Genomic DNA, 27819 nt, shown 5'->3' with positions numbered 1-27819 from the left:
TTATTAATTTTTGTGTTGAAAGTTTGTACATTAAGGGGCAGATCCACAAAGGAAGTACGCCGGCGTATCTACTGATACGCTGGCGTACTTTCAAATTTCCCGTGTCGTATCTTTGTTTTGAATCCTCAAAACAAGATACGACGGCATCTGGGTTAGATCCAACAGGCGTACGTCTTCGTACGCCTTCGGATCGTAGATGCAATTCTTCGGCGTCCGCTGGGTGGCGTTCCCGTCGTAATCCGCGTCGAGTATGCAAATTAGCTATTTCCGACGATCCACGAACGTACGAGCGGCCGTCGCATTCTTTTACGTCGTTTCCGTTCGGCTTCTTTCGGCGTATAGTTAAAGCTGCTATTTGGTGGCGTACGCAATGTTAACTATGGCCGTCGTTCCCACGTCGAATTTGAAAATATTTTATTTTGTTTGCGTAAGTCGTCCGTGAATGGGGCTGGACGTAATTTACGTCCACGTCAAAACAATGACGTCCTTGCGACGTCATTTAGCGCAATGCACGGCGGAAAATTTAGGGACAGCGCATGCGCAGTTCGTTCAGCGCGGGGACGTGCTTCATTTAAATGAAACACGCCCCCTACTCGCCGATTCGAATTACGCGCCGTTACGCTGCGATAGATACACTACGCCGCTGTAACTTACGGCGCAAATTCTTTCTGGATTCAAAGCTTTGAAAAGTAGGTTACAGTGGCGTAGCGTATCTCACATACGCTGCGCCCATGCAATTCTACGTGAATCTGCCCCTAAATGTGTTAATATTTCTTAATTATTTAGCATACAAATGCACTTTATATTACGAGTGGTGGTGGGGTGTATTGATTTACTTATATATAAAATATTGCAATATACTGTATTTACAAACGGCGTCTCTGCTATTGAAACTAACTAAAGAGCTGAATGCACACAGTAGGAAGGAAGGGAAGGAATCTAGGGCCAGATCCACAAAAGAGATACTCCGACTTAACTGCTGTTCAGTCTGTGTGTAACTTTGGAAACGATCCTCAAAAGGCTTTTTCCAAAGTTAGGCAGAAGATCCGGCATGTGTAATTGAATTACACTGCCGAATCTTAGGATGCAGTACCGCATCCGCCGCTGGGGGCATTTCGAGTCGAAATGCCGTTTCTAGTATGCAAATTAGCACTTAAGGCGATCCACAAAGCTTTCCAGCTTCCTTTTTGCGCCGTAAGTGTTATTTTGCAAGTGTAAAATTAGGGCTGGTTCTACAAAGTGTAAACTAGTCACACCATGTAAAAGCCCATTCCAGCGACGGCATTTGGTATGCTTTCCCGAGGGAGAACTCCACGGCAATTTGTAAAAACAAAACCGGCATGGGTTCCCCCCCAGGAGCATACCAGGCCCTTAGGTCTGGTATGGGTTGTAAGGGGACCCCCCCTACGCCGAAAAATTGACGTAGGGGGTCCCCCTACAATCCATACCAGACCCGTATCCAAAGCACGCTACCCGGCCGGCCAGGAAAGGAGTGGGGACGAGCGAGCGCCCCCCCCCTCCTGAGCCGTGCCAGGCCGCGTGCCCTCAACATGGGGGGGTTGGGTGCTCTGGGGCAGGGGGGCGCACTGCGGGCCCCCCCACCCCAGAGCACCCTGTCCCCATGTTGATGAGGACAGGACCTCTTCCCGACAACCCTTGCCATTGGTTGTCGGGGTCTGCGGGCGGAGGCTTATTGGAATCTGGGAGTCCCCTCAAATAAGGGGGCCCCCAGATACCGGCCCCCCCACCCTAAGTGAATGGATATGGGGTACATCGTACCCCTATCCATTCACCTGTAGGCAAAAAGTTAGTTAGTAAACACACAACACAAGGCTTTTTAAAATATTTTATTATTCTGCTCCGGATGCCCCCCCCTGTCTTCGTTATTAGCTCAATTAGCAGGGGGGGCTTCTTCTTCCGCTCTCCGGGGGTCTTCCACTCTCCGGGGGTCTTCCACTCTCCGGGGGTCTTCCGCTCTCCGGGGGTCTTCTCCGCTCTCCGGGGGGGGCTTCTCCGGACTCCGGGGGGCTTCTTCCATCTTCTCCCCTCTTCCGCTCTTGACTCGGCGAACCCCGGTTCTTCTGCAGCTCTCCGGTGCCTTCTTCTTCAGCGCTGGCTGCCTGCTATGTTTGTGTGTTAGCTCGATTTCAAACAGGCAGCCGGCGCGGTCTTCTGTGGCGTCAGGGTCTTCTCTTCCTTTCTTCCGATGTTGCCTCGTCGCCTGTTGTCGCTGTAATGATGGAAGCGCGCCTTGCATCCCATTTATATAGGCATCACCGTCCCATCATGCTCCGGCAGGTACCCACGTGGTGGGTGCCTACCCACGTGCACCCACCATGTGGGTACCTACCGGAGCATGATGGGACGGTGATGCCTATATAAATGGGATGCAAGGCGCGCTTCCATCATTACAGCGACAACAGGCGACGAGGCAACATCGGAAGAAAGGAAGAGAAGACCCTGACGCCACAGAAGACCGCGCTGGCTGCCTGTTTGAAATCGAGCTAACACACAAACATAGCAGGCAGCCAGCGCTGAAGAAGAAGGCACCGGAGAGCTGCAGAAGAACCGGGGTTCGCCGAGTCAAGAGCGGAAGAGGGGAGAAGATGGAAGAAGCCCCCCGGAGTCCGGAGAAGCCCCCCCCGGAGAGCGGAGAAGACCCCCGGAGAGCGGAAGACCCCCGGAGAGCGGAAGAAGAAGCCCCCCCTGCTAATTGAGCTAATAACGAAGACAGGGGGGGCATCCGGAGCAGAATAATAAAATATTTTAAAAAGCCTTGTGTTGTGTGTTTACTAACTAACTTTTTGCCTACAGGTGAATGGATAGGGGTACGATGTACCCCATATCCATTCACTTAGGGTGGGGGGCCGGTATCTGGGGGCCCCCTTATTTGAGGGGACTCCCAGATTCCGATAAGCCTCCGCCCGCAGACCCCGACAACCAATGGCAAGGGTTGTCGGGAAGAGGTCCTGTCCTCATCAACATGGGGACAGGGTGCTCTGGGGTGGGGGGGCCCGCAGTGCGCCCCCCTGCCCCAGAGCACCCAACCCCCCCATGTTGAGGGCACGCGGCCTGGCACGGCTCAGGAGGGGGGGGGCACTCGCTCGTCCCCACTCCTTTCCTGGCCGGCCGGGTAGCGTGCTTTGGATACGGGTCTGGTATGGATTGTAGGGGGACCCCCTACGTCAATTTTTCGGCGTGGGGGGGTCTCCTTACAACCCATGCCAGACCTAAGGGCCTGGTATGCTCCTGGGGGGGGAACCCATGCCGGTTTTTTCTTTGAAAATTGGCATGGAGTTCTCCCTCAGGAATGCATGCCGCTGTCATTTTTTTTTTCCCCGACGCAACTTTTTTAAGCCGTCGCGATCCTCAAAACTCGGCGTAACGTAACTTCGCGCATGCGCAGTACGGCCGGCGCGGGAGCGCGCCTCATTTAAATGGGACTCGCCCCATTGATTAGGAACGCCTTGCGCCGGCGGAATTTTAGTTACACAGCCTGAAATTTCTAGATAAGTGCTTTGTGGATCAGGCACTTAGGTAGAAACTTTAAGGCAGTGTAACTTAAATGGGATTTTTTAAGTTACGCCAGGTTTTTGTGGATCTGGCCCCATGCTTTTACTCCTTCACATATGTGTGTGTGCTCGTGTATTTGTGCATCTGTGTGTTTGTATAACTGCTAGCTTGAGCTATTGAACTGTGTAAACAGCAGGCCCTTTCAGCAAAACAGATGAGAACAGGCAGGTAAATATTTGGAAAGTGCTTTACAACATTGAGAGGACACAAACAAAATGTATTATTTTTTTTCTGGGAAATCCCCCTTAAACAGAACTCTAGTCATTATTAAAACACCCTTTATTTTATATATATAAATGTATTTATATATACACACATACACACACGTGTGTGTTTAAACTTTGCAATGCACACCCTAATGCAATAGGCTGCACACCCCTATGCACAACAGCATGGGACTAACGCAAATTTTATATACCAAAAAGTTAATAATAGTACATCTAATATACAAATAGGTAATATCAACAAAGGGTCCAAAAGGAGTCCTGGTGGAATAGTGCACATACTGTATACCCGGGTTTATAAAGTTATTAATAGAGATACCTCCAGATAAATGTTGCAGCAAAGTCCAGTTGAAGGGGTCCCTGAGGATGATCACTGTGCAGCATACATATTTATGTCAAAAACCTGAAGACATAAATGATGATGGGGAGCTCCTCCAACCGTTATCCAGCCAGCCTAGAACATGTAGGTTCTCACCAGCAGAAACTGTAGTGTGATACTGGAACTCAGAGTCAACCTCTGCCATGCAACTGGATTTCAAACTACTTAAGTGGCTATCGGATGCCTAACCTGGCTGTACATTAGGCTGGTTACTGAGCCCTGAGCTAAAACTATCTATAGAATCCCAAATCAGAAAGGACAGGGATAACCAAAATCACAGGAGCTGCATATAAAATCTATTGCAATAAACAGGTTCACCTACTAACATCAGCAAGGTGACCACTACACATGCACACCGTATCACAGACTCATATATCTGGTATAGTGCATGTAAGATAACAAAAAGGGGGCTTCTGTCACCAGTCTTTCAACATATACATATGTACACCAAGAAGCAATGGGTAAACTATTAAACATAGGAACACTTGCCCAATAATCCTCGCTTCTGGTCTGGATTAGCAGCTATATCTAGCAGCAGAGGGACTTCCTCTCTCTGTGCTGCAGTTTCATTTTTGCCTACAGGTCTCCCCCCCACACCCTCCCTGTCCATTTCACACGGAAAATCAGGGGGGGGGGGCGGTAAGAGCAGGTGGCTAAGTTGCGGTTTTACATCGTTAACCTGGCCGCCCACCCAAATAACATTGCAGCCTGATAAGGCTATACACATGCCTCAGCCACGATGCTGTGCAGTCGCAACAATTTTAACTCAGGATGCAGAATTTGATAGGTGACACCACCTGTCAAGCTTACCCATTCAGATCATAAAGGCCGCACTACAACCACAAGCCAAATGATTGGCTCACAGCTGTGCTGCAATGTAAAAAAAATTATAAAAAAACAAAAAACAATCATCAATATGGAATCCTCTATACTATTGATATAAAAGCAACTAGTGTTCTGCACCACTTGAGGAATTGCCTTTGAGATGGAGATTTGTTGTAGGACTACATGTCACATAGTTAGTAATAACTAGTGAAGGGACACTTTACAAGTAACAAATATTTAAGAGCAGCAAAGTTTACTTATTCTTGCATACAACATGCCAAAAATTACTTATTCAGGCTCCCAGGGCTAAAAACAAATTTATTGGCAAAAGAGGCCACAGAATATAAATTATATTACAGCTCTGGGGCCTTTTCATTGGAATCTCAGGTTTTCTAAGCAAGCCTGAACAGTTGTGAAACTTACCAATTTTGTAAAAATAGAACAGATAAATGGTAACCCAAGTATTAAAACAGAAACAGAAAATATTAAAAGGCAGTTTGCAAGTAATGTATATCACTCTCAAGTTCCTAAGCTATAAAAGACAGATCTCATTGGTTGCTATCGGTTTCTGCAAAATCTTATTTCAATGCATTAAATTATCCTTTTCATATATTATTCAGGTACATCACAAAGAAACGCAAGCAATGGCTGCAGTGAAAATACTTGAAATTTCCTCCGAAGAAGCTCTAGAAGATCACATATCTGAAATTAATATTCTGGGACAGTGTCAACACCCGAATGTTCTCAGACTCATAGAGGCAGATTTCTGGGGCCGACAGCTGTGGGTAAGATGGTAAAATGGAAGATGAGCAGAAATGTATCGCTGTGCAGACAGCGGGTAACATTTTTAAAACAGGAGAAGATGATGCACTGGAAGGAAAACGTGTACAACTGACACAAGTGGTTTTGAGGAGAAAAAATTATATAGGATTAGCCAGAGGGTATAACAAGAGAAAATAAATTCAGAACTAGGGCAGAAGGCATAGAGGAAGAAATTACAGCAGAGAGACACCAAGGTGGCATAAGAAGATTTGGGCAAGGTCTCTGCAGGACTGCTTTAAAGGGTTTTATAAAAAAGAAAAAAGATGAAGGGAAGGCATCAATGGATAAAGAGAAACAAAATATAAAGCAATGCTGTCAAAGGACATAAAAGAAAAATATTCATATATAGCTGTCAGACACTCGTGTTTTCTGAGCCACATACAGGCCTCCCACTCCTTCCTTGCAGCCCTCAGGTTTAAATATTGCAAGTAACAGTTATACTTTAATGGTAATTACCAAAGTGATGTTATTTTTGAGTTTGACATGCCTGGTATAGGGCGAGATTGTGAAGAAAACATTGATGACAGATTGAAATGAGGGGAAAAAAGTAATACATGATTGACGTGAGATACAGAATTATATACAGTACAGGGCTGTATTTAAACATCAAGCTTTTCTTGGCATACCTGAATGATAAATTCCTTTTGTAAAAGCTCCGACCCCTGTGTCATGTAATTATTTAAGTAAAATCTAATGCTGAAATGTAATGGAGGCAGCAGGCTGTCTACTTTATATGGAGAACTGTAAAGACCAACAAACGGGAAAAGAGAGAATGTTTCATGTTTACTGAACTTTAAAGAGTCGCGTGACTCCTCGCAACCTTATTTTCGCTCCATTTACCTGCAATTTAGCCAAAAAATGTTCAGATGGTTAGAAGATTGAACCAAAATAAAGATAAAAGTTACAGTAAAACCTTGGTTTGAGAGCATATTTCGTTTCAGAAACATGCTTGTAATCCAAAGCACTTGTATATAAAAGCATTTTTTTTACAGGGTACAAAAGAGAAGAGAGGCACCTCTAAGGCCCTGTACACACGATTGGACAAAACCGATGAAAACGGACTGAAGTTCAGTTTCATCGGTCCAAACCGACCGTGTGTGGGCCCCATCGGTCCGCTATCCTTCGGTCGAAAATTTTAGAACTTGCTTTAAAATTGAACCGATGGACGCCTAACCGATCGGTCAAAACTGACGGTTAGTACGCAAAAGCATTGGTTCAAAACCCAAACATGCTCAGAATCAAGTCGACGCATGCTTGGAAGCATTGAACTTAATTTTTCTCAGCACGTCGTTGTGTTTTACGTCACTGCGTTGGACTCGATCGTTTTTTTAACTGATGGTGTGTACGCACATCAGACCATCAGTCAGCTTCATCGGTTAAAACCGTTCTCATCGGATGGACCGACCGTGTCTACGCGGCCTTAGTGTATCAATAAGTTGCTAAATGTTATACCTTCATTAAATGTAACCATATTGCTACAATAAGAGGCTCCTCTCTTCTTTTTTATACTCAGTTGTGACATGACGGTACTTATATCAAGACATCGCTTGTATATCAAGGCAACATTTATTAAAACATTTTGCTTGTCTTGCAAAACGCTCTCAAACCAAGTTACTCTCAAACCAAGGTTTTACTGTATATTTTGAGGCTTTGTGATGTCCACAATACCTCTCTGTACTGACCCACAAGTGTATTGTGGTAAACAGAGCCCTAAATATACAGGATTTAATAGCTTTAGGGGGAGAACAATAAGAACAATGGGGAAAAAAGCACATACAGGATTGACAGCAGAATGAGAAAGTATACATACTGTATATACAACTGGACGCTAAGGTTATAGATGAGAAACGTACACACAGGCTTTAAAAAGACAAAGTGCTAACAGGCATTCTGGAAAAATAAAAATCCCACACAGGGCTGAAAGTTGAGTGCACAGAACAAAATATATCATAATCAACAATCAGTATAATGGGCATAGAGAGCAGGATGATAGCAGCAAAGAGACAGTAGTTATAATCTTGGTAAGGTTGAGATACCTGAGCAGATATATATATATGACTACAGCCAGTATTACTGAAAAATATGGGGGTAGTGTAAAGAAAGGTATATGTCAAAACCATAAACGATAACCTGTGGACATAATTGGCAGCAGCATGTAGGAGCGGCCTAACCAGTACACCCAAGTATTGACTAAACACATGTAGATACCTAAATTGTGTTTATGCCATAGCAATTGAATGTTTACAGAAATAAGGCAATTTACAGCAATGGCACTATAGTTGTTGCAGGTCATCCAGGCAGAAGAGGGCACTGTTTATCCACAGGGCACTTTTCAATAGTAATATTACAGCAATAGCACTGCATATGTTGCAGGTCATACACTTCGTCAGGCAGAAGAGGTCACCGGGGTAGATTCAGAGAGCAATTACGCCGACGTATCCATAGATACGCCGCGTAGTTCCTAAGTTGCGCCGGCGTATCTACTTTCTGTATTCAGAAAGCTAGATACATCGACTTTAGCCTAAGATACGACTGGCATAAGTCTCTTACGCCGTCGTATCTTAGGGTGCATTCTGACGCTGGCCGCTAGGTGGCGCTCCCGTAGTTGTCAGCGTAGAGTATGCAAATTACATACTTACGCCGATTCACAAACGTACGTGCGCCCGGCGGTAGTTTTTTAAGTCGTTTGCGTAAGTCGTTTGCGTAAGTCGTTTTCGTCGGAACGTTGCTCCTGCTATTAGGAGGCGCAGCCAATGTTAAGTATGGCCGTCGTTCCCGCGTCGCGATTTGAAAATTTAACGTCGTTTGCGTAAGTCGTCCGTGAATGGCGCTGGACGCCATTTACGTTCACGTCGAAACCAATGACGTCCTTGCGACGTCATTTACCGCAATGCACGTCGGGAAATTTTAGGGACGGCGCATGCGCAGTACGTTCGGCGCGGGAACGCGCCTAATTTAAATGATCCACGCCCCCTACGGGATCATTTGAATTACGCGTGCTTACGCCAGCCCCTTTTACGCTACGCCGCCGCAACTTTACAGGCAAGTGCTTTGTGAATCAAGCACTTGCCTGTAAAACTTGCGGCGGCGTAACGTAAATGTCATATGTTACGCCACCGCAGTTTTGCGCGCCCCTACCTGAATCCACCCACTGTTTATCCACAAGGCACTTTCCAATAGTAGTGTGTCAAGCACACAGACCACAGGATACCAGAGGAGCACTTCCCCTGGAGGGGGCTATTATATCTGCTATACTACTATCCCCAAATGTCCTTGCAGCCATCCAGCTGCAAGTGGAAGACTGTTCCAGGAAGCTGCCAGCGGAGACATCCTGTAATGGGAAGCCTATTGTTTCCCTCCTTATCAGATACTGTTCCCTAATGCTACTCCTACTCTCCCCCTAGTCAACACAGAGGGTTTATCCCTGTCTAAATCTGGCCATACTACTATAGATTATCTGCAGATTTTCTATGGTTAGATGGAAAAAGTGCAACAGATTTCTCCATGCAACTGTGTAGATGGAGGAATCTCCCACTGGGCCAAGCTTCAGTATCTTGCTAGTCGGCCCCCAATCAGAATGTTCAGGTATTGTGAGAGCCAGCCGACTAGCAAGATATGGAAGCTTAGGCCAGTGGGAGATTCTTCCATCCACACAGTTCAGCATAGATGGAGAAAAGTGTTCCACTTTTTCCATCTGACCATAGAAAATCTGCAGATAATCTATAGGTGTATGGCCAGCTTTACTCCCTCACTGCAAGCACCCTGTGTTCTAAAAAAAATCCTGGACTTATGAAAAGTCTCAACCGTATCACTTCCGGTGTGGCTACGTCACGAAACAGCTGTAACCGCGCATAAGGCTTTACCGCGCATGCGCGACTTCACCGCTATTTTGCGCATTGCGCGGCTACAATTTTGGGGTCCAGAAAAATATAGACCCGAGCAGGTGGGCGGAGTGGTGATTTGTTTAAACTAGTCATTGGCAGCACCACGTCCAGGCCCACCCCCAGGCTGTTCTTTCTATTAACCCATACAGAGGGAAAGTGGGAGGTCTATAATTTTTCTGGACCCGAAAATTGCATCCGCACATGCTCAATAAAACAGCAGGGAAATCGCGCATGCTCGATAAAGCCCCGCGAACAGTTATTTTGTGACGTAGCCACACCAGAAGTGACGCGGTCGAGGAATTTCATGGGTCGAGTTTTTTTTTTTACATCCTGAATGACACAGAATCTCAAATTTTTATAATTCGTGTGAATATGGCCACCCAAATCTCACAGGATTTTGATATCCAATAAGATATGCCGTCCTCCCCAAGATGGCTTCCTGGAGCCTATAGTAAGGGACAATTAGTCCTCAATGGTCTCCTGCCGGACTGAAGAAATGGCACAGTGCCACCTTTAGGTTGGATGATATATTGCAGACTCCAACTGTCTACAAGCAGATAAATAAGTGCAAAGGACTGGCAGAATTTTGCACATACCAGTAAAGAAAAACTATAGTGAGTAGAAGCATGTAAAACTGACAGTTGTGGTTTCTATTTTTCTCAGATCATGGTGGAGTTCTGTGCTGGAGGAGCACTTGATGCCGTCATGATAGGTCAGTATGCAAGCAGTATTTGCTGCATTTGAATGTAGTATTGTGGGAAGAAGTCAAATGACTATATCCATCTATGTGATCATCTCTGTTCAAATCCCCAAAATTTGCAGAGCTGGGCCATGGACTGTCAGAGAACCAAATTCGTGCAGTCTGTCTACAGACCCTGCAGGGACTCCAATATTTGCATTCCCATAAAATCATCCATAGGGACCTTAAAGCTGGAAACATCCTCCTCACACAACATGGAGACATCCGATTGGGTGAGTATGTTGTATATTTTTGGATATTCAATGACATCATTACTGAATAAATGCTCAAATACATCATGGCTGATATATGACTATATTTTAGCTTCATGTACCACAAGCAGGTTGCTTTACACCAAAATGTGCACAGAAACACCAATGTGATTAAGAAGATTGACCAGTCAATGTTACAGATATCTTAGAAGGCAGATGTAACTGCTGCAGTACATATGGAAACTCCTGATTCTGTGTGCTACTAATGTTGATGTGTATTTATAGCCAAAGACTTTTTTTTTTCATTTTGGATAGAGTGGAGAAGGTTTAGAGCCCCTGTCAGGTTTCACTGCTGTCTGTGGTTCCATTATAGAGATTTACCATTACTCACTGTCCTAAGTGTAGCACTACCCCGGAGGAACTGCTGAGTAATTTTGGGTGGCACATTACCTCTATCTTCTTGCTGTCCAGGTTGAAAAGAGAGTCCAAATAATTTCAATGTCCACACAATGCACTTCTTTTTCTGGGATTTATTTGCAGAACTTTAGTAGAAAAGAAGTAAAGGGGTAGAAGAGTAGGTAGGTTCAGGTGCATAATCACAAATGCTCCCAGCAAACAGCGAATAGGTCCCTCTCACTGGCCTAGCAGCCGGGATGGCGCACGGAATAAAGTACAGTCTCTGCCACAGACCTTCCTTTATGAGGAGACACTTTTGGTCCAGACACCCCTGCCACAGTATTCAGCACCCAGATCTCTCCAGCTTAGCTTTGGTAGAATTTTAGTTCCGACAGGCGACACCGTCAAGCCTCTCAGTGTATGGTGCATCCTTTGATGAAGTTTCCAGGCCTACTCCTAAGGTACCAGCCTCTTGCATGGCCCTCTCCAGGATAGGTCCTCCCCTGGCTTCCTTCATCAAGTGGCCTCCTCCCGCAGGATGGACAGCACAGGATCACCTCTTCAAAAAGCAGGCCCCAGTCTGACTACTGAGCCTACCAGGCGAAGCCATGACCCCAGACCAACGTGGTCCCAGAGTCAGGATTCAGGACACACACCTCAGGCCAGACGGGGCGCGAACCTCCGCCAATGGCGTCTGTCCCTTAAGTACCCCTTCCCAGCATGCACAGTGGGACGACCACTCCCACTGATTCGCTGCTGAGGAGAACACCCAATACACCCTGACCTTGCTGCTGCCACCCTTGGCCTGGGGTGGTAATGACACCCCCAGGCAAGAAATAGTGGAACTCTCAGCACAGCCATGGCTGGAACAGAGGCTACATTTGCCATTAATCATACTAGTCTGAGCCAAATAACAGCTCAGACCCCACTAAATGTAAAGCAGCGCCTGTTCAACAGGAGCAGGGCGCTACATAAGGGAAAACCTTTTCACCAGATAATAAGTCAATGAGTCATTTGCAAAAGAGAGAATAATAAAAATGCTTTTTTTGTAAATTAACTAGGGGAATGCTAGAACTAATTTCAGCTTTTTTAATTGCTCTCAATTGTTTCTCTCACTTCTTCTCTGGTTACCAGAAGAGAAATTGATTTGAAATATTTCTAACAGAGCCCTGGATAGTAATAAAGCCTAGCAGGAGTTCTAGCTCATCCCCATTCTGTCTAAACTAAAAAAAAAGTTTGGCTACAGATACACTTTAAGATTTGTGATATGGTTACAGTTAGTAATTTTGGTTCAATGTTGGCTGTGAATGGGGTCATGTATCAAAACAAAGTTATTACCTTTAATAACTGTAGTAGTTTCAAACTAAGGGTTCCAGCCACAAAGCTCCTATCTGAGTCTGATAACCTTTTTTTGGTGGTCGTTGCAATAATTTCTGTCACACCGTATTTGTGCAGCGGTCATACAAGCGCACCTTTTTGGGAAAAAATACACTTTTTTGACTTAAAAAATAAGACAACAGTAAAGTTAGTAAATTTTTTTTATATTTTTTTATATTTTAAAAAGATAATGTTACACCGAGTAAATTTATACCCAATATGTCACGCTTCAAAATTGCGTCCGCTCATGGAATGGCGACAAACTTTTACCCTTTAAAATCTCCATAGGCGACGTTTAAAAAATTCTACAGGTTGCATATTTTGAGTTACAGAGGAGGTCTAGGGCTAGAATTATTTCTCTCGCTCTACCAATCGCGGCGATACCTCACATAAGTGGTTTGAATACTCGCTTCTGCACGCGAGCTTGGCGGGACGGGGTACGTTTTTTGGCTCCTAACTTTTTTAGCTGGCTCCTAGATTCCAAGCAAATTTGTCAAACCCTGCATTAGGGTGTGGCCTGACCTGATGCACCAAAATGTTTGCATGTTTCAGGGGAATGCACTCACTTCTTCAGAGCTACTATATTTATAGCTCTGAAGAAGGCGCTGCATCCACCGAAACACGTCAGCTTGCCAATGCTTTGGTGCATCAGGTCAGGCCACATGTTGTCCCTACTGGATTGAATGTCTTTCTGTTATGCCAGCGATAGTACACATAGCTGCAGGGAGGAGAGAGCCATGGGGGCTGTGCTTGCTCTCTCTCTCCCCATAGTGCACGGGTAGCAAACACAAAGTAGCGCTCTCACAGCCCACATTTGTGCTAGGAGGGGGGCATTTGGAGGGGGGTTGTGCTGAGAGGAAGGCATTTGAGAAGATTGTGCTGGGAGAGGGAATGGGGTGGGCTGGAACAGGTTTGTGCTAGAAGTGGGGATTTGGTGACGGGGGGTTTGTGCTAGGAGGGGGGGTTGTGCTAGGAGGGGGGGTTGTGGTAAGAGGGGGACTTGTGCTAGAAGGGGGTATTTGAGAGGGTTGTGCTAGTAGAAGGGATTGGGGGTGGAGCTGGGTTTGTGCTAGGATTGTGGATTTGAAAGCAGGGGGAGTTTGTGCTAGGAGAAGTGATTTTATGCTAGGAGGATTTTGGGGGAGGGGGGATTTAGTTGGGGATTTTGGTTAAACGGGGGAGTTGGGGGGGTGCTAGGAGGGGGGATTTGTGCTAGAAGGAGAAATGCCTCAGACTACATTTTAGGGCTTGTTCACACCAGGTGCAGTGAGGTAACACGTGCAAAATTGCACGTTTTCCTGTACAGCACAAAAATGTACTGCCTTTTGCAGCTGTACACGGGTACCATTATTTTGAGTGTACATTCGTGCCCCTTAAAAAAATGAGATGTGCGCAAACATGCAAAAAAGCATGTTCACGGTGTGAACAAGCCCATCCCCTCTGGGGCCTCTGTGCACTGCACACAATAAGGCTACCCCAATGAAGAGGCTATACTTTCCATAACAAGCCTTTAACAGTTTTACCATCAGTAACTCATATCATTATTTAACTACAAAGTTTAGGATCAGGCTACATAAGGACAAGACCAAGAAGTCACACAGGTTTTTTAAAGATTTTTCCTATAGATGTCAATAATGTTAAATTGAATTGCTTTGTGCAATGACCACTATGCTATATTTGTGCATGGCATCTTATGTTTAAAAGCGAAGCCACATCTTAGACTATTGCAAATAGATGACAGTGGGTACATACTAGTTCCTGAGTCTGTGTTGGATGTAAGGTGAGGACAGAACGGAATATTCTTTAGAGCTTGACCTACAGTGTGGCAAAGCAGGCTAAAAATACAGCATTCAGAAGCCCAAGATACATAGCAGAAGTCATACTGAATAGGATTAAAGACACCGAATGCTGAGGGAACTGTAATTGGATGTGTGATACACCAGAGCCATGACCACATGGTTTATAAAAAATCACATTGAAGATGAGAAGGCAGATGATAGTGTGAACAGAGAGGTAATGGAAGTACATTGAGTAACAAAGTAGGGAGCCAAAATAGAGATCACAGGAACATAATAAAGAAGCAGAAACTAGAATAGCTTCTCATTATTGAGGAAGCAACATTGCAATAAAGAAGACCTATCAGGCACAACTTCATGCAACATATGTTCACAGAGAAGCCTGCATGTGTGTTCCAAGTCACTCATTCCTTTGTGCTTTGTATCCTTTCCTCCCATTTACAGGACACATGTGTGCATTATGTTAAAACAGTGTACTCCTGCAAGGCTCCATGCACACTAGCAATTTTTATAAGCTTAACCACTTAAGGACCGGACCAATATGCTGCTAAATGACCCAAGGGGTTTTAACAATTCTGCACTGCGTCGCTTTAGCAGACAATTGCGCGGTCGTGCGACGTGGCTCCCAAACAAAATTGGCGTCCTTTTTTCCCCACAAATAGAGCTTTCTTTTGGTGGTATTTGATCACCTCTGCGGTTTTTATTTTTTGCGCTATAAACAAAAATAGAGCGTCAATTTTGAAAAAAATGCAATATTTTTTACTTTTTGCTATAATAAATATCCCTCAAAAACATATATACATTTTTTTTCCTCAGTTTAGGCCGATACGTATTCTTATACCTATTTTTGGTAAAAAAAAATTGCAATAAGCGTTTATCGATTGGTTTGCGCCAAATTTATAGCGTTTACAAAATAGGGGATAGTTTTATTATTTATTTACTTTTTACTACTAATGGCTGCGATCAGCGATTTTTTTTCGTGACTGCGACATTATGGCGGACACTTCGGACAATTTTGAAACATTTTTGGGACCATTGTCATTTTCACAGCAAAAAATGCATTTAAATTGCATTGTTTATTGTGAAAATGACAGTTGCAGTTTGGGAGTTAATCACAAGGGGCGCTGTAGGAGTAAGGGTTCACCTAGTGTGTGTTTACAACTGTAGCGGGGTGTGGCTGTAGGTCTGATGTCATCGATCGAGTCTCCCTATAAAAGGGATCACTCGATCGATGCAGCCGCCACAGTGAAGCACGGGGAAGCCGTGTTTACATACGGCTCTCCCCGTTCTTCAGCTCCGGGGAGCGATCGCGAGGGGCGCGCCCTCGTCCCGGATCGCTCCTGAAGCCACGGGAACTGCCGCATGTACGGGGGGGGTCCCGATCGGACCCCCGACCCAAGTCTAGGCAGGCACGTACGGGTACGTTGATGTGCCTGTCCGTGCCATTCTGCCGACGTAAATGTACATGCGGCGGTCCGGAAGTGGTTAAAAAATGCTTTAAAAAAAATGCTATTAATAGCGCTTTTGTGCCAGCTTCTATTAGCATTTTAGTCGCTTTTAGGCGCATTGGCATTTTATTAGCGCTCTTGCAGTATATGAAGAATTAAAAAAAAAAAGAAGCTGTTTGAAGCATTTTTGTACCATTTAGAAGCAGTTAGGAGCATTTAGAAACGTTAAGAAGCTTAAGAAGCATTCAGCATTTTTTCTGCTGGAAAAACCCTCTACAAAAAAACATTATTTTTCTGCTCCTAGACACTGAAGCTCAAAAAATGCTAATAGCCTAATGTAGTGTGCATGGACACATAGGATAACACTATGTAGCTTCTAGGAGCAGAAAAAAATGCTAATACAGTAATACCTTGGATTACATGCATAATTTGTTCCAGAAGAATGCTTGTAATCCAAAGCACTTGTAAATCAAAGCGCGTTTCCCCATAGAAAATGATGAAAACACAGAAAATTGGTTCCAGTGCCACTGCTTGTCTATGTGGCCAGAGATGCGGGGGCGCTGGAGACACTCAGAAACACACGGAGACGCTTGGAAACCACTCGGAGACGCTCAGAGACACTCGGGAATGGAGTGTTTTCTGAGTGTCTCCGAGTGTCACTGCACCTCTGGCGAAATGCAATACCGCACCCCCAGTGGGTTGAATCCAGCTCGTCTTGCAAGACAACGTTCTTAAAGTGAGTCAGGATTTTTTTGTTAAATAGCTTGTCTTGGTAAAACACTTGTTAACCGCGTTACTCGCAATCCGAGGTTCCACTGTCACAGCCTCTAGGAGCTTAACCACTTGAGATCCGCCCTATAGACAAAAGACGTCTACAGCGCGGCTCTCAAGTGCCGAGTGGACGTCTTTGGACGTCTTTTTCTGTGCATTACCTGCGTGCGCCACTGGGGGGCGCGCAGCGGGTAAACACTGTGCCGGCGCATCGCTGGGTAGCCGATGCGTGTACCTGTTGGCCGCGATGTCCGCCGGGTACACGCAATCGTAGAGCTCTGTCTGTAAACACAGAGCTCCACGTCCTTTCAGGGAGAGAGGAGACTGATCTGTGTCTCTTGTACATAGGGACATAGCATCAGTCACCTCCCCCAGTCAGTCCCCTTCCCCCACACAGTAAGAACACACCCAGGTAATACATTTAACCCCTTCCCCACCCCCTAGTGGTTAACCCCTTCCCTGCCAGTCACATTTATACAGTAATTAGTGCATTTTTATAGCACTGATTGCTGTATAAATTTGAATGGTCCCAAATTTGTGTCAAAAGTGTCCGATATGTCCGTCGCAATATCGCAGGCCTGACAAAAAAAAAAAAACGAAGATTGCCGCCATTACTAGTAAAAAATAAAAAAATAAAAAATAAATCATAAATCTATCCCCTATTTTGTAGGTGCTATAACTTTTGCGCAAACCGATCAAATACGCTTATTGCAATTTTTTTTTTAAAAAGGAAGAAAGTGCGCTTACTAATGCAAACAAATCGTGAACAAGCTGCTAACTCAAAAATGTTATACTAACATAAAATCTGATACAAAAAAATGGAGTAGCGCTGAGAAAAATGAAGTGAAGGCCTTCAAAGGACAGAAGGCTGTATAAAACACAATGTCTATCAAGGTGGTGTGATATACAAGAGTGAAGACAATTATTAATATTAGTCCATGTGAAAATCAAATTCAGAGCGTGAAACCCCAATGTGATTCAGGTTAAGTGGAGTCTGGTTCCAATAAAGAAATGCGACTTGCTGACCCTTACCGCAAAGAAAGATCCTAACGGACCAAGTCAAGCTGGATTCACTGGGTGTGCTGGAGAGGATCCTCTCTGTATATACAATCCCTCCAGGGGTCACCAATCGATCAGTGAAGCGACCAAATAAAAAGGAAAAAAACTCTTATAGTGTAAATCCGTGTATGATGATCATAAACGTGTATCCCCAGTGACAGGTAACAGACAGTGTGAACATAAACAAACCACCACCAGTACACACACTGACCCTTACCAGAGCCACTGATCCATCAGGATCAGTCAGAGCATAGGGGATATACACAGTAGGCAGCGATGGGACGTCTCAGCCAATGTTGGAACAGGAGATGCAGCAGGTAGAATATGTGAGAGGAGGAAGAAAGACTCACATAGCGTAATACCGTAGGAATATTTAATAAAATAAAATAGTAACACTTACAATTGGATAAAGAAATAACAGCAGGGTATGAGAAAAAGCCGGCCGGCGTGTCAGAACGGATCCTCAGATTGCGGTGACGTCAGCACGTCGCCTCCCAACGTTTCGTCTGCTCTAGACGTGGTCACGAAGAGGAAAGGTCCTAACATGGATTGAAATTTGGCCATTTCCTGCTAAAACTAGTCGAATTTTCATCCATGTATGGTCAGCTTCAGATTCATCCTGAGAAGAGCAGTGCTTAGGTCAATTGGGGTGGCACAACTTATGAGATATTGGAAGCTAAATGGAGAGATTGTTTTATCCTGATAGGAATATTTTTTTTTTTCATTATTCAATTTTCTTTGTTTAAGTTGTCTTACATACAGAGAAATAAACATTTCATTAATCCATCAATCATATAAAACTCCAGCGGGTCCATTCAGGATCCAAAATACAACATCCAAAATACAACATTGCTCCTGTCTTAATACATCAAAACTAATTATATTTGAAATAGTCCCCGTTCTATCTTCCGTTGGACCTACTTCTTCTGTATGCCTGGACAACATTCTTTACTAAAAATACCTCAACCTATGCAAAGAGACAAGAAAAAATAAGAAACACCAGAAATAGTAAAATCCATAAAAAAAAAGGGGGACTAAAACAAAGGGAAAGAATTGGAGGGGAGATGTAACGTGGCAAAGGTGGATATATATTACCAACAGCCAAAGAGGTGGGAGCACCTTTAAGGCCCCCCATCCCCCTCTCTTTCAGATCTGATAGGAATAATTTGAATGAGCTGACTAATGTATCGATAGCTAAAACCAAGAACAACGGGGAAGATCCACATAGAAATAGATGGGCGCAGCGTATCAGAGATACGCTACGCCGCCGTACCTTACCTGGCGTAATTACGAATCCCCAAAGAATTTGCGCCGTAAGTTACGGCGGCATAGTGTATCTCTGGCAGCGGAATTCGAAACGGCGATTAGGGGGCGTGTTTCATTTAAATGAAGCGCGTCCCCGCGCTGAATGAACTGCGCATGCTCCGTTTCAAAATTTCCCGCCGTGCATTGCGCTAAATGACGTCGCTAGGACGTCATTTTTTTAACTTAGACGTGAGTTACATCCATCCTGATTCACGGACGACTTACGCCAAAAAAAATAAATTCAAATTTTGACGCGGGAACGACGGCCATACTTAACATGGCAAGTCTAACTATACGCCGCAAAATACCAGCTTTAACTATACGCCAGAAAAAGCCGACTTCGTGGATTGACGGAAATAGCTAATTTGCATACCCCACTCGGAAAACGACGAGAACTCCACCCAGCGGACGCCGAAGTATTGCATCTACGATCCGAAGGCGTACGAAGCCGTACGCCTGTCGGATCGAACCCAGATGCCGTCGTATCTTGGTTTGAGGATTCAAACTAAAGATACGACGCGGGAAATTTGAAAGTACACCGGCGTATCAGTAGATAACATTTTTAAATATTGCATATTACCAGTCCTTAGATGTGATGGATGCACTAGTTTTTAATTTTCAGGCTAAGATAATTTTTACAGCAAATAAAGAAAATATCTGTTGATCTTGCCAGAAAAATGGTGTCCTTGTTGCTTCCTGTGAGATACACTGGAAAACAGTGTTATCTTTCTAGCAATCCCATTACCCCTATGTAATAGAGATGAACAAATGTAAAGGGCTAGATTCAGGTAGCTGCGCTTGATCTTACGGCGGCGCAGCGTATCGTATTTACTCTACGCCGCCGCAACTTACAGGAGCAAGTGCAGTATTCACAAAGCACTTGCTCCGTAAGTTGCGGCGGCGTAGCGTAAATGGGGCCGGCGTAAGCCCGCCTAATTCAAATGTGGAAGGGGGGGCGTGTTTTATGATAATGTGTGATGACCTGACGTGATTGACGTTTTTTACTAACGGCGCATGCGCCATCCGTGTACATATCCCAGTGTGCATTGCTCCCGAGTACGCCGCAACGACGTATTGGTTTCGACTTGAACGTAAATTACGTCCAGCCCTATTCGCGAACGACTTACGAAAATGACGTAAAAAATTTTACAATCAAAGCAGGAACGACGTCCATACTTAACATTGGGTGCGCCTCATAGAAGCAGGAGCAACGTTATGCCAAAAAACCTTACGCAAACTACGTAAAAAACTACCGCCGGGCGCACGTACGTTTGTGAATCGGTGTAATTAGGTAATTTGCATACTCTATGCCGAAAACGACAGAAGCGCCACCTAGCGGCCAGCGTGAGAATGCACCCTAAGATACGACGGCATAAGAGACTTACACCAGTCGGATCTTAGGCTAATGTCGGCGTATCTTGCTTTCTGAATACAGAAAGAAGATACGCTGGCACAGCTTTGAATTTACGCAGCATATCTATGGATACGCCGGCGTAAATCAATGCTAAATCAAGCCCAATATGTTTAAAGTCCAGAGTGAAAATGAATGTTTCAATTATTTGACTCAATACTTACCTCATTCCCCCACAAGTATCTTGTTGAAGACCCTAAAATTATCCTAAAATTGCAGGGGGAAAAATTGGCACTTTCAGACCTACTTATATATTATCTGGCTGTGCAGTTGGTATACGTACATTGGTGGATGTTCCCCCTCTTGAGCAACGTGGCGACAGCAACTAAGGCAGAGGTGTCACTTCCTCCTATGAGGCCATGCTGGATTCATTATATAGATGCTCAGTGCCTAATCTGAAGGGCGGGAATTTTTGCCATTTTCTTGGAAAATCTGCATTCTGGCCTCAAGGTAGTGGAGGATTCCCCTTTGTTCAGGTCATCTAATGCTCCCCTTTGGTTCAACCCACTATTGCAAGAGTTTTACATTGTGGAAGGGGGGCACAATATGATGGTAAATATGCTCACCAACTGTATAAAAATGACACTTTTGTTTTCTTCCGAGATATACAGTTAGAAAAAGGGGTATCGTCTTCATGGTCCTTCCAATACTTTCAAATGAGACAAATGGCAAATTCTGAGTTTGGGGGAGGGGAGGTGTCCCTTAAAATGACTCAGTTAGTACAATTGTTATTATCCCTTGATCATTCTAAGTTGGTCTCTCAATATTACAGCTTCCTGACTCTTACTGGAGAGAATAGAAGTACATATGCATGGCAACGCTAGGTGGGTGCGCTGACGAGTTTATCACAAGAGTTCTGAACGGAAGTCCTCAATTCTTATTTAGCCACTGGTATCTCATCTAAAGATAAGATGATTCAAATGAGATATCGCCACCAAACATACTTTGCACCACTATGTTTGTTCAAAAAGGGGCAGAGAGATAATTCCTTATGCCATACGTGCAATAATGTAGCTAGTTAATTTATACACATGGGGCCAGATTCATGTACAATTGCGGCGGCGTAACGTATAGCATTTACATTACACCGCCGCAAGTTTTACGGGCAAGTGCTTGATTCACAAAGCAATTGCCTGTAAACTTGCGGCGGCATAGCGTAAATCCGTCCGGCGCAAGTCCGCCTAATTCAAATGGGGCGTGTATCATTTAAATTAGGCGCGTTCCCGTGCCGAACGTACTGCGCATGCTCCGTTTTGAAATTTCCCGCGGTGCTTTGCACGAAATGACGTCGCACTGACGTAATTTTTTGAACGGCGATGTGCGTTACGTCCTTTCCTATTCACGGACGACTTACGCAAAAAAAATTAAAATTTAAAATTCGACGCGGGAACGACGGCCATACTTTAACATGGCAAGTCTAAATATAAGCCAAGAAATAGCAGCTGCGACGACGTAAGAGAATGCGACGACCGCGCATACCTTCGTGGATCGCCGTAAACAGCTAATTAGCATACCCAACACGGAAAACGACGCAAACTCCACCCAGCGGGCGCCGAAGTATTACACCTACGATCCGAAGGCGTACGAAGCCGTGCGCCTGTCGGATCGAAGCCAGAAGCCGTCGTATCTTGGTTTGAGAATTCAAACTAAAGATACGACGCTGCAAATTTGAAAGTACGCCGGAGTATCAGCAGATACTTCGGCGTACTTCTTCTCTGAATCTGGCCCATGGTTTGGTATTGTGACAAAGTGTGACTCTTCTGGTCTCAGTTCACAACATTTATGGCAGACAGTTTTTCCGAATATATGCAACCCAAAGAGATGCTTCTTGGGTGTGATAGAAGATGAGGAATTGGATGCTGCCACAAAACTATTTCTACGTATACTATACTCCTACACATGGAAGGTGATGGCAATCCAGTGGATCCGCTCTGACCAGGTTGATATTGAAGCTTGGAAAAAACAGATTGATTCTGACCTGCCTTTATGTAAAGTGACCTATGAAGCTTGTGGTTGTCTCAAAAAAATTTACAAAATATGGTTTAGATCGGTAGATTTACAAGATAACCTGGAAAACAATTGAGCTCTGTGTAGTGGATGTGAACACATTTCTGGCAGTCAGGGCTGGACTTACCATTGGGCTTGACTGGGCTCAAGCCCATGGGCCCCGCCCAATAGGGGGCCCAGATGGCAACCCCCTTTAAAAAAAAAAAAGATTACATTTTTTTAGGGGTCCGGAGGTCCCCAGGGCCCCCCTTTTTTATTTATTTTTCATAAAAAAATATTTGTATATATATATATATATATATATATATATATATATATATATATATATTTATTTATTATTATTAATATTAAAGGGCCCAGAGGTCTCCAGGGCCCCCGGATGGCAACCCCTCCTTTTTTTTATTTTTTTATAAATATATATATACATTTTTTTTATATATATTTTTTTTATTAAAGGGCTCAGAGGTCCCCAGGGCCCCAAGTGGCAACGCCCCCTTTTTTTTTTCATAAATGTTTTTTTTTGTTTATATTTTTTTATTTTTTTATTAAAAGGCCCAGGACCCCGGATGGCAACCTCCCCTTTTTTTATTTATTTTTTTATAAAAAAAATGTTTATATATATATATATATATATATATATATATATATATACATATATACATATATACATATATATATATGTATATATATATATATATATATATATATATTTATTATTATTATATTATTAAAGGGCCCAGAGGTCTCCAGGGCCCCCAGATGGCAACCCCCCCTTCTTTTTTCTTTTTTTTTATATAAATGTTTATTTTTTTATTTTTGTTTATATTTTGTATTAAAAGGCCCAGAGGTCCAGAGGTCCCCAGGGGCGCTTCTCAATTTCAGGCGGCAGCACCCCCCCCCCCCCCCCACGGTTCTCTGCTCCAGGGGGCCCATGCCTTAAGCTGTGTAAGGGGCCCCAAAATTCCTGATGGCGGCCCTGCGCATACCTCCCAACACGCACGGATTCTGCGGGACTTTCCCGCACAGACAGCTTCTTCCCGCAGTCCCGCGAAAGGGTTAATTTTCCCGCACTGCAAGAGGAGGCAGCACGGAAGCAGGAGGAACCGGAGCGGTGTGTAGAGGACTGTGGCTGCTGAAGGGAAGAAAGCCGACACCCAGGCTAATGACAGTCTGTGGCCCCTGTTGTCGGCACAGGTGAGAGGCACTCCCCCCTGCTCAACAACTGCAACACCCCTCCCAGGAGGAACCGGAGCGGTGTGTGGATGTCTGCTGAAGGGAAGAGAGCTGACACATTCCGTGCACAGGTGAGAGGCACCCCCCCTCTCAACAACTTTAATGCGCACCCCCCCCCCGCTCAACAACTCTGATCCCCCCCCTCGCTCAACATCTTCGATCCCCCCCAATTCTCGGCTCCAGGGGGCCCCTTCAACACTCAAGGCCAGGGGCCCCCACCACCCTAAGTCCTGCCCTGCCGGCAGTTGACCCTTAGGTGGAGGGGGAGAGAACTGTACTTGCAAAAATTTGATGCAATCCACATTTTTTTTTTTTTTTTGCTGTTTAGTTTATTGCCTTTCTTGTATTGTACGTTATACATATACGGATGCCATACAACTATGAACAATACATAAATCGGTGTATTTAGATGGCTAGACCTAAACTGGCTTTGAGTTGCTGTATTCCTGCACAACTTGATATATTTCTAAACATTCTGGAGAATGGACTGTATAAAGTGTCTTCATAAGCTTTGTAAAATATGGACTGTATCTCTTCATCTATGGCAAAGACTGTAATTGCTATGTGTACGGTAAAAAAAACTTAAAAAAAAAAAATCCTGCGTGGGTGGCCACCACAGCTTCCTCTGTAGATACGGTGTAGGGGTATGTAAAGCCACTCTATGACAGATTGTGTTTTATCTGCAGCATTATCAGGTGAAAATAAGATAAGACATTGGAAAAGGAAAACTAATGCAACCACTGCATCTAAGATCTTGTAAACTGCAATATACTTTTTTTTTTATATTTGGGTTTAGATACACTATATGTGAAGCTTTGAGTTTAGCAAAGGTTTTCCTAAGGTTTGTATTTGCCAATAAAGGATCCAAAGTATATTTATTGACATAACCATGTCAGTTTTTTATTTTATGATAGGAGAATCATTTCTTATGCAGTCGTACTGGTGTAAACAGTAACAGCGGGTGTTGAGTTGTACCTAGAAAAGAGAAACAATCTTTCTATAACAAAATGTACCACTTAATGTAAAAACAGCATCAATACACTTGTTTTTGCTGTGTGTGTGTATATATAATATAACATACATATGTAGAGATTCTATTGGATATCTACCATTAAAGAGAAAGTAAACCCTCTGCAAAAAAAAAAAACACATCCTGCAAGACAAAGGCATAATGAGCTAGTATGCATAGCATACTAGCTCATTATGAATTATGAATTACATTATGAATTACTTACCTGAGATCGAAGCCCCCACAGCAGTCCTCAGACACCTCCTTTGTTCCGGCATCTCTCCCTAAGTGCCTTCCTGGTATCGAGCCGCCCACCCACTGTGTAGGTTTAGGAGATATTTCTTACACCTACAGGTAAACCTTAATCTAGGCTTACCTGTAGGTAAAAGTGGTCTGTAAGGGTTTACAACCACTTTAAAGTGGATGTAAACCCAATTCGTGAAATTTGAGCTGGGCACATTTATCTGCAGTATTTTGTTATCTTTTTAAAATGAGCTAAGTCTTATAGCTCTCTTATGAACGGTTCCTCTGTAATCAGCTTGAGAACTCCTGACATATTTTTTTACTTTTTAGACAAAAGCAGCCTGAATCTTTTGTCAAAGGAGGTTGCTAAAATAGAGTAGCAGAGAGCAGCTCCTATTACAAAACATCTCTGAGAGTCTCTGCCTATGAGGAGAGGGGGTGTGTTCCTTTCCTCCAATCAGCAGTGTTAGCTATCTTGGCTGTATGCCCAGACATCACACTCTGTGTTAACCAGGAAGAGAAAATCTCCCAACAGGATCTCAGCTTTCTAAACAGTATATAAATGTGAAGACATCAGATATACATATACAACCTATGTAGGGAGATTTGGTAAATCTCTGTGTATCATCTGAGGCTGTTCACTTTACTGGGTGTATGGAGGGTTTACATCCACTTTAAGTCCCATTATTATTATTATTATTATACAGGATTTATATAGTGACAATAGTTTGTTCAAAGCTTTACAACATGAGGGCAGACAGTACAGTTACAATACAATCAATTGGTAATGCCAGTACCAATAACATATGTAAAGCAGCTAGAGACATTTTTGCGGGCCTTCTCTTTTGACCCTTACCAGTCCAATCATAGAACACTTTTCATTCACTGAGAATACAAAGGTGAAGAAGCAGGGAGATGATATCATGATCTCTACTTTATCCAATCAGGCAACGCTTTGCATTCATAAGGAATAATTCAAGGCGTTCTGTGAACATTGTTTGTGCCACACAAGAGACTCCCTGTGGTTACTTTACAGCAGGGAAGCCACTCAGCAGGGGACCCAGAAGTCAGCAGCGATAACTGTAGTAGCAGTGACTACTACAGTGATTCTCTGTTTCAACATTGGTCCCACATGTATGGCATATGCATATTGTTTATTGTTTATTGCTTGTATAGCGTAGAATCACCCGAAGGTATCGAAACGCTTCCAGACCTTAACAATTCACAACAGGACCGAGTGTTACAGGCATAAATTAACATAGTAACACTATAAAATATGTACCACAATTAAAATCAAATAATAAAACAACAATATAACACCATAAAACCAATACAGTACAAAACCATAGAAATCACATAAGACCAAAGGAGAGACAACACACAATTCTCAACAGATCTAGCAGTGCTTCCCGCCCGAATGACCCTAACCTCACTCTTCCTATCAATCTGCCTCTGCCCACAGATAGGTTTTTAGATCCCTCCTGAATGTGGGTAGGTCAGGACTCTGTCTAAGACTTAGGGGAAGTAGATTCCATTCTCTCGGGCCAAGGACAGAAAAAGCCCTGCCCCCCCCATTTTTTCAGCCGACTCTTTGGCTGTTCCAAACGGAATTGGCAGCTCCATCTAAGGGAGCGGCCAGTAACATGTCTATTCAATTTCTCACAGAGATAGGCGGGTCCTAGCCCGTGAAACGATTTAAAAACAAGTGTTAGAATTTTAAAACGCACCCTCTGACCAACTGGCAGCCAATGCAGGGCAGCCTGATGTCTCGCGGTGGGGCAGTGGCCTCTGAGATTTAATGCAAGCCTTACCGCCTGATTCTGGACTTTTTGAAGTCTCCTAATCTGGACTTGAGGCAGTCCAGCCAGGAGACCATTACAATAGTCCAGATGTGGAAGGACCAGAGCGCGCACTACCGAGATCCTTTCCAGATCTGACAGAAAAGGCAAAATGCGGTAAAGAAGCCGCATCTTAAAATGGAAGGTCTTGACAACCTGACCGACATAGGGGATTAGCGTCAAGTTGCTGTCAATTAGGACCCCTAGTGTCCCCACCGTGTCGGCCGTCCGCGGGCACACCCCTGCCCCATCGGGCCATGATAACACCCAGTGTCCCTCAGGAATATTCCCTGATATGCATACTTACATTGTACAAGCCGCACCAATTTATCTGTAGCGCTACCCCTGCTTAAGTATATTTGGTTCTGTAGTTTGCTTCTCAACCCCAAGAACAGTCTCAGCCCCTCTGGCCATCTCCATGATGATGGTCCCCCCGCACTCACCCCTCCATGGTGACGGTCCCACTCACCCCGCGATGGCTTCCTCGGCTTCTCCTCCCAGCCAACCAGATCTGCCTACTGTTGATTGGCTGGGAAGAGAAGAGCCTAACCCTTTTCAAGCCAATTAGAGCCTCAGGCCCTAATCATGTGCTTGAAAAAAAAAGAACTTGTATAAAGCGCCATGCAGGGGGGGCGGCGTCCAGCACCCTGCAGGGGGAGGCGTCCCTGCGTCCCTAATGGACTAGCAACTCCTGGCCGTGAGGCACCCTCTACATAACTATGCAATACAATCCATACCTGGAGTTCAGCTTTAACGTCAGAAAGAGAGGTAAAGCATAAAGCATCAGTACTTTTCCTAATGCATGGTAAGCACTTTAAAGTTCATAATTCTTGGCTATGGTGCTTCAACACCCTGTAAAAAAACCTGTAAGTTAATTATTCTTTAGGGCTCATTCACACGTGTTGCAGTATATTAATGCAAAAGCATCACAAGAAAATAGCACCCAGCCACACACAGGATCAGCAGACCGTAAAGCTCAAGACGTAAAAGATGGTGAGAATTGGCTTCTGCTCAGTTCTCCACCCATAGAACCCCCTCTAATAAATGTTGCCCATGTGGGGCTTAATCATAGAGGCTAATGCACAATCATTAGTGCACGTTATAACACACGCTAAGGTACATTGCCTTAAAGGAGCCCATTCATAGCGAATGGGCTGCCAACAGAACACAGCAGATGAAAAAATGTATGTGATACTTTTTTTTAACAATGCGGCACAACACATGGTTTTGTGCGTTAGGCTTAACTGTACACTGCATTTAGGGTGCAT

At 44.2% G+C, this 27819-nt stretch overlaps 1 protein-coding gene across 1 annotated transcript in view; it reads left to right on the top strand.

Moving 5' to 3' along the window:
* Positions 1-27819, top strand: part of LOC120933008 (serine/threonine-protein kinase 10-like) — a 112327-nt gene that overhangs the window by 17997 nt on the left and 66511 nt on the right. Inside the window, exons 2-4 of the mRNA XM_040345935.1 lie at positions 5622-5786; positions 10371-10419; positions 10530-10679. Of these exons, the coding sequence (XP_040201869.1) occupies positions 5622-5786; positions 10371-10419; positions 10530-10679 (364 nt within the window). The remainder of the gene's footprint in view (positions 1-5621; positions 5787-10370; positions 10420-10529; positions 10680-27819) is intronic.

This window comes from Rana temporaria, chromosome 3 (assembly GCF_905171775.1).
Source record: "Rana temporaria chromosome 3, aRanTem1.1, whole genome shotgun sequence".
Taxonomy (NCBI): Eukaryota; Metazoa; Chordata; class Amphibia; order Anura; family Ranidae; genus Rana; species Rana temporaria.
This window is presented reverse-complemented; position numbering and strand designations above follow the sequence as displayed.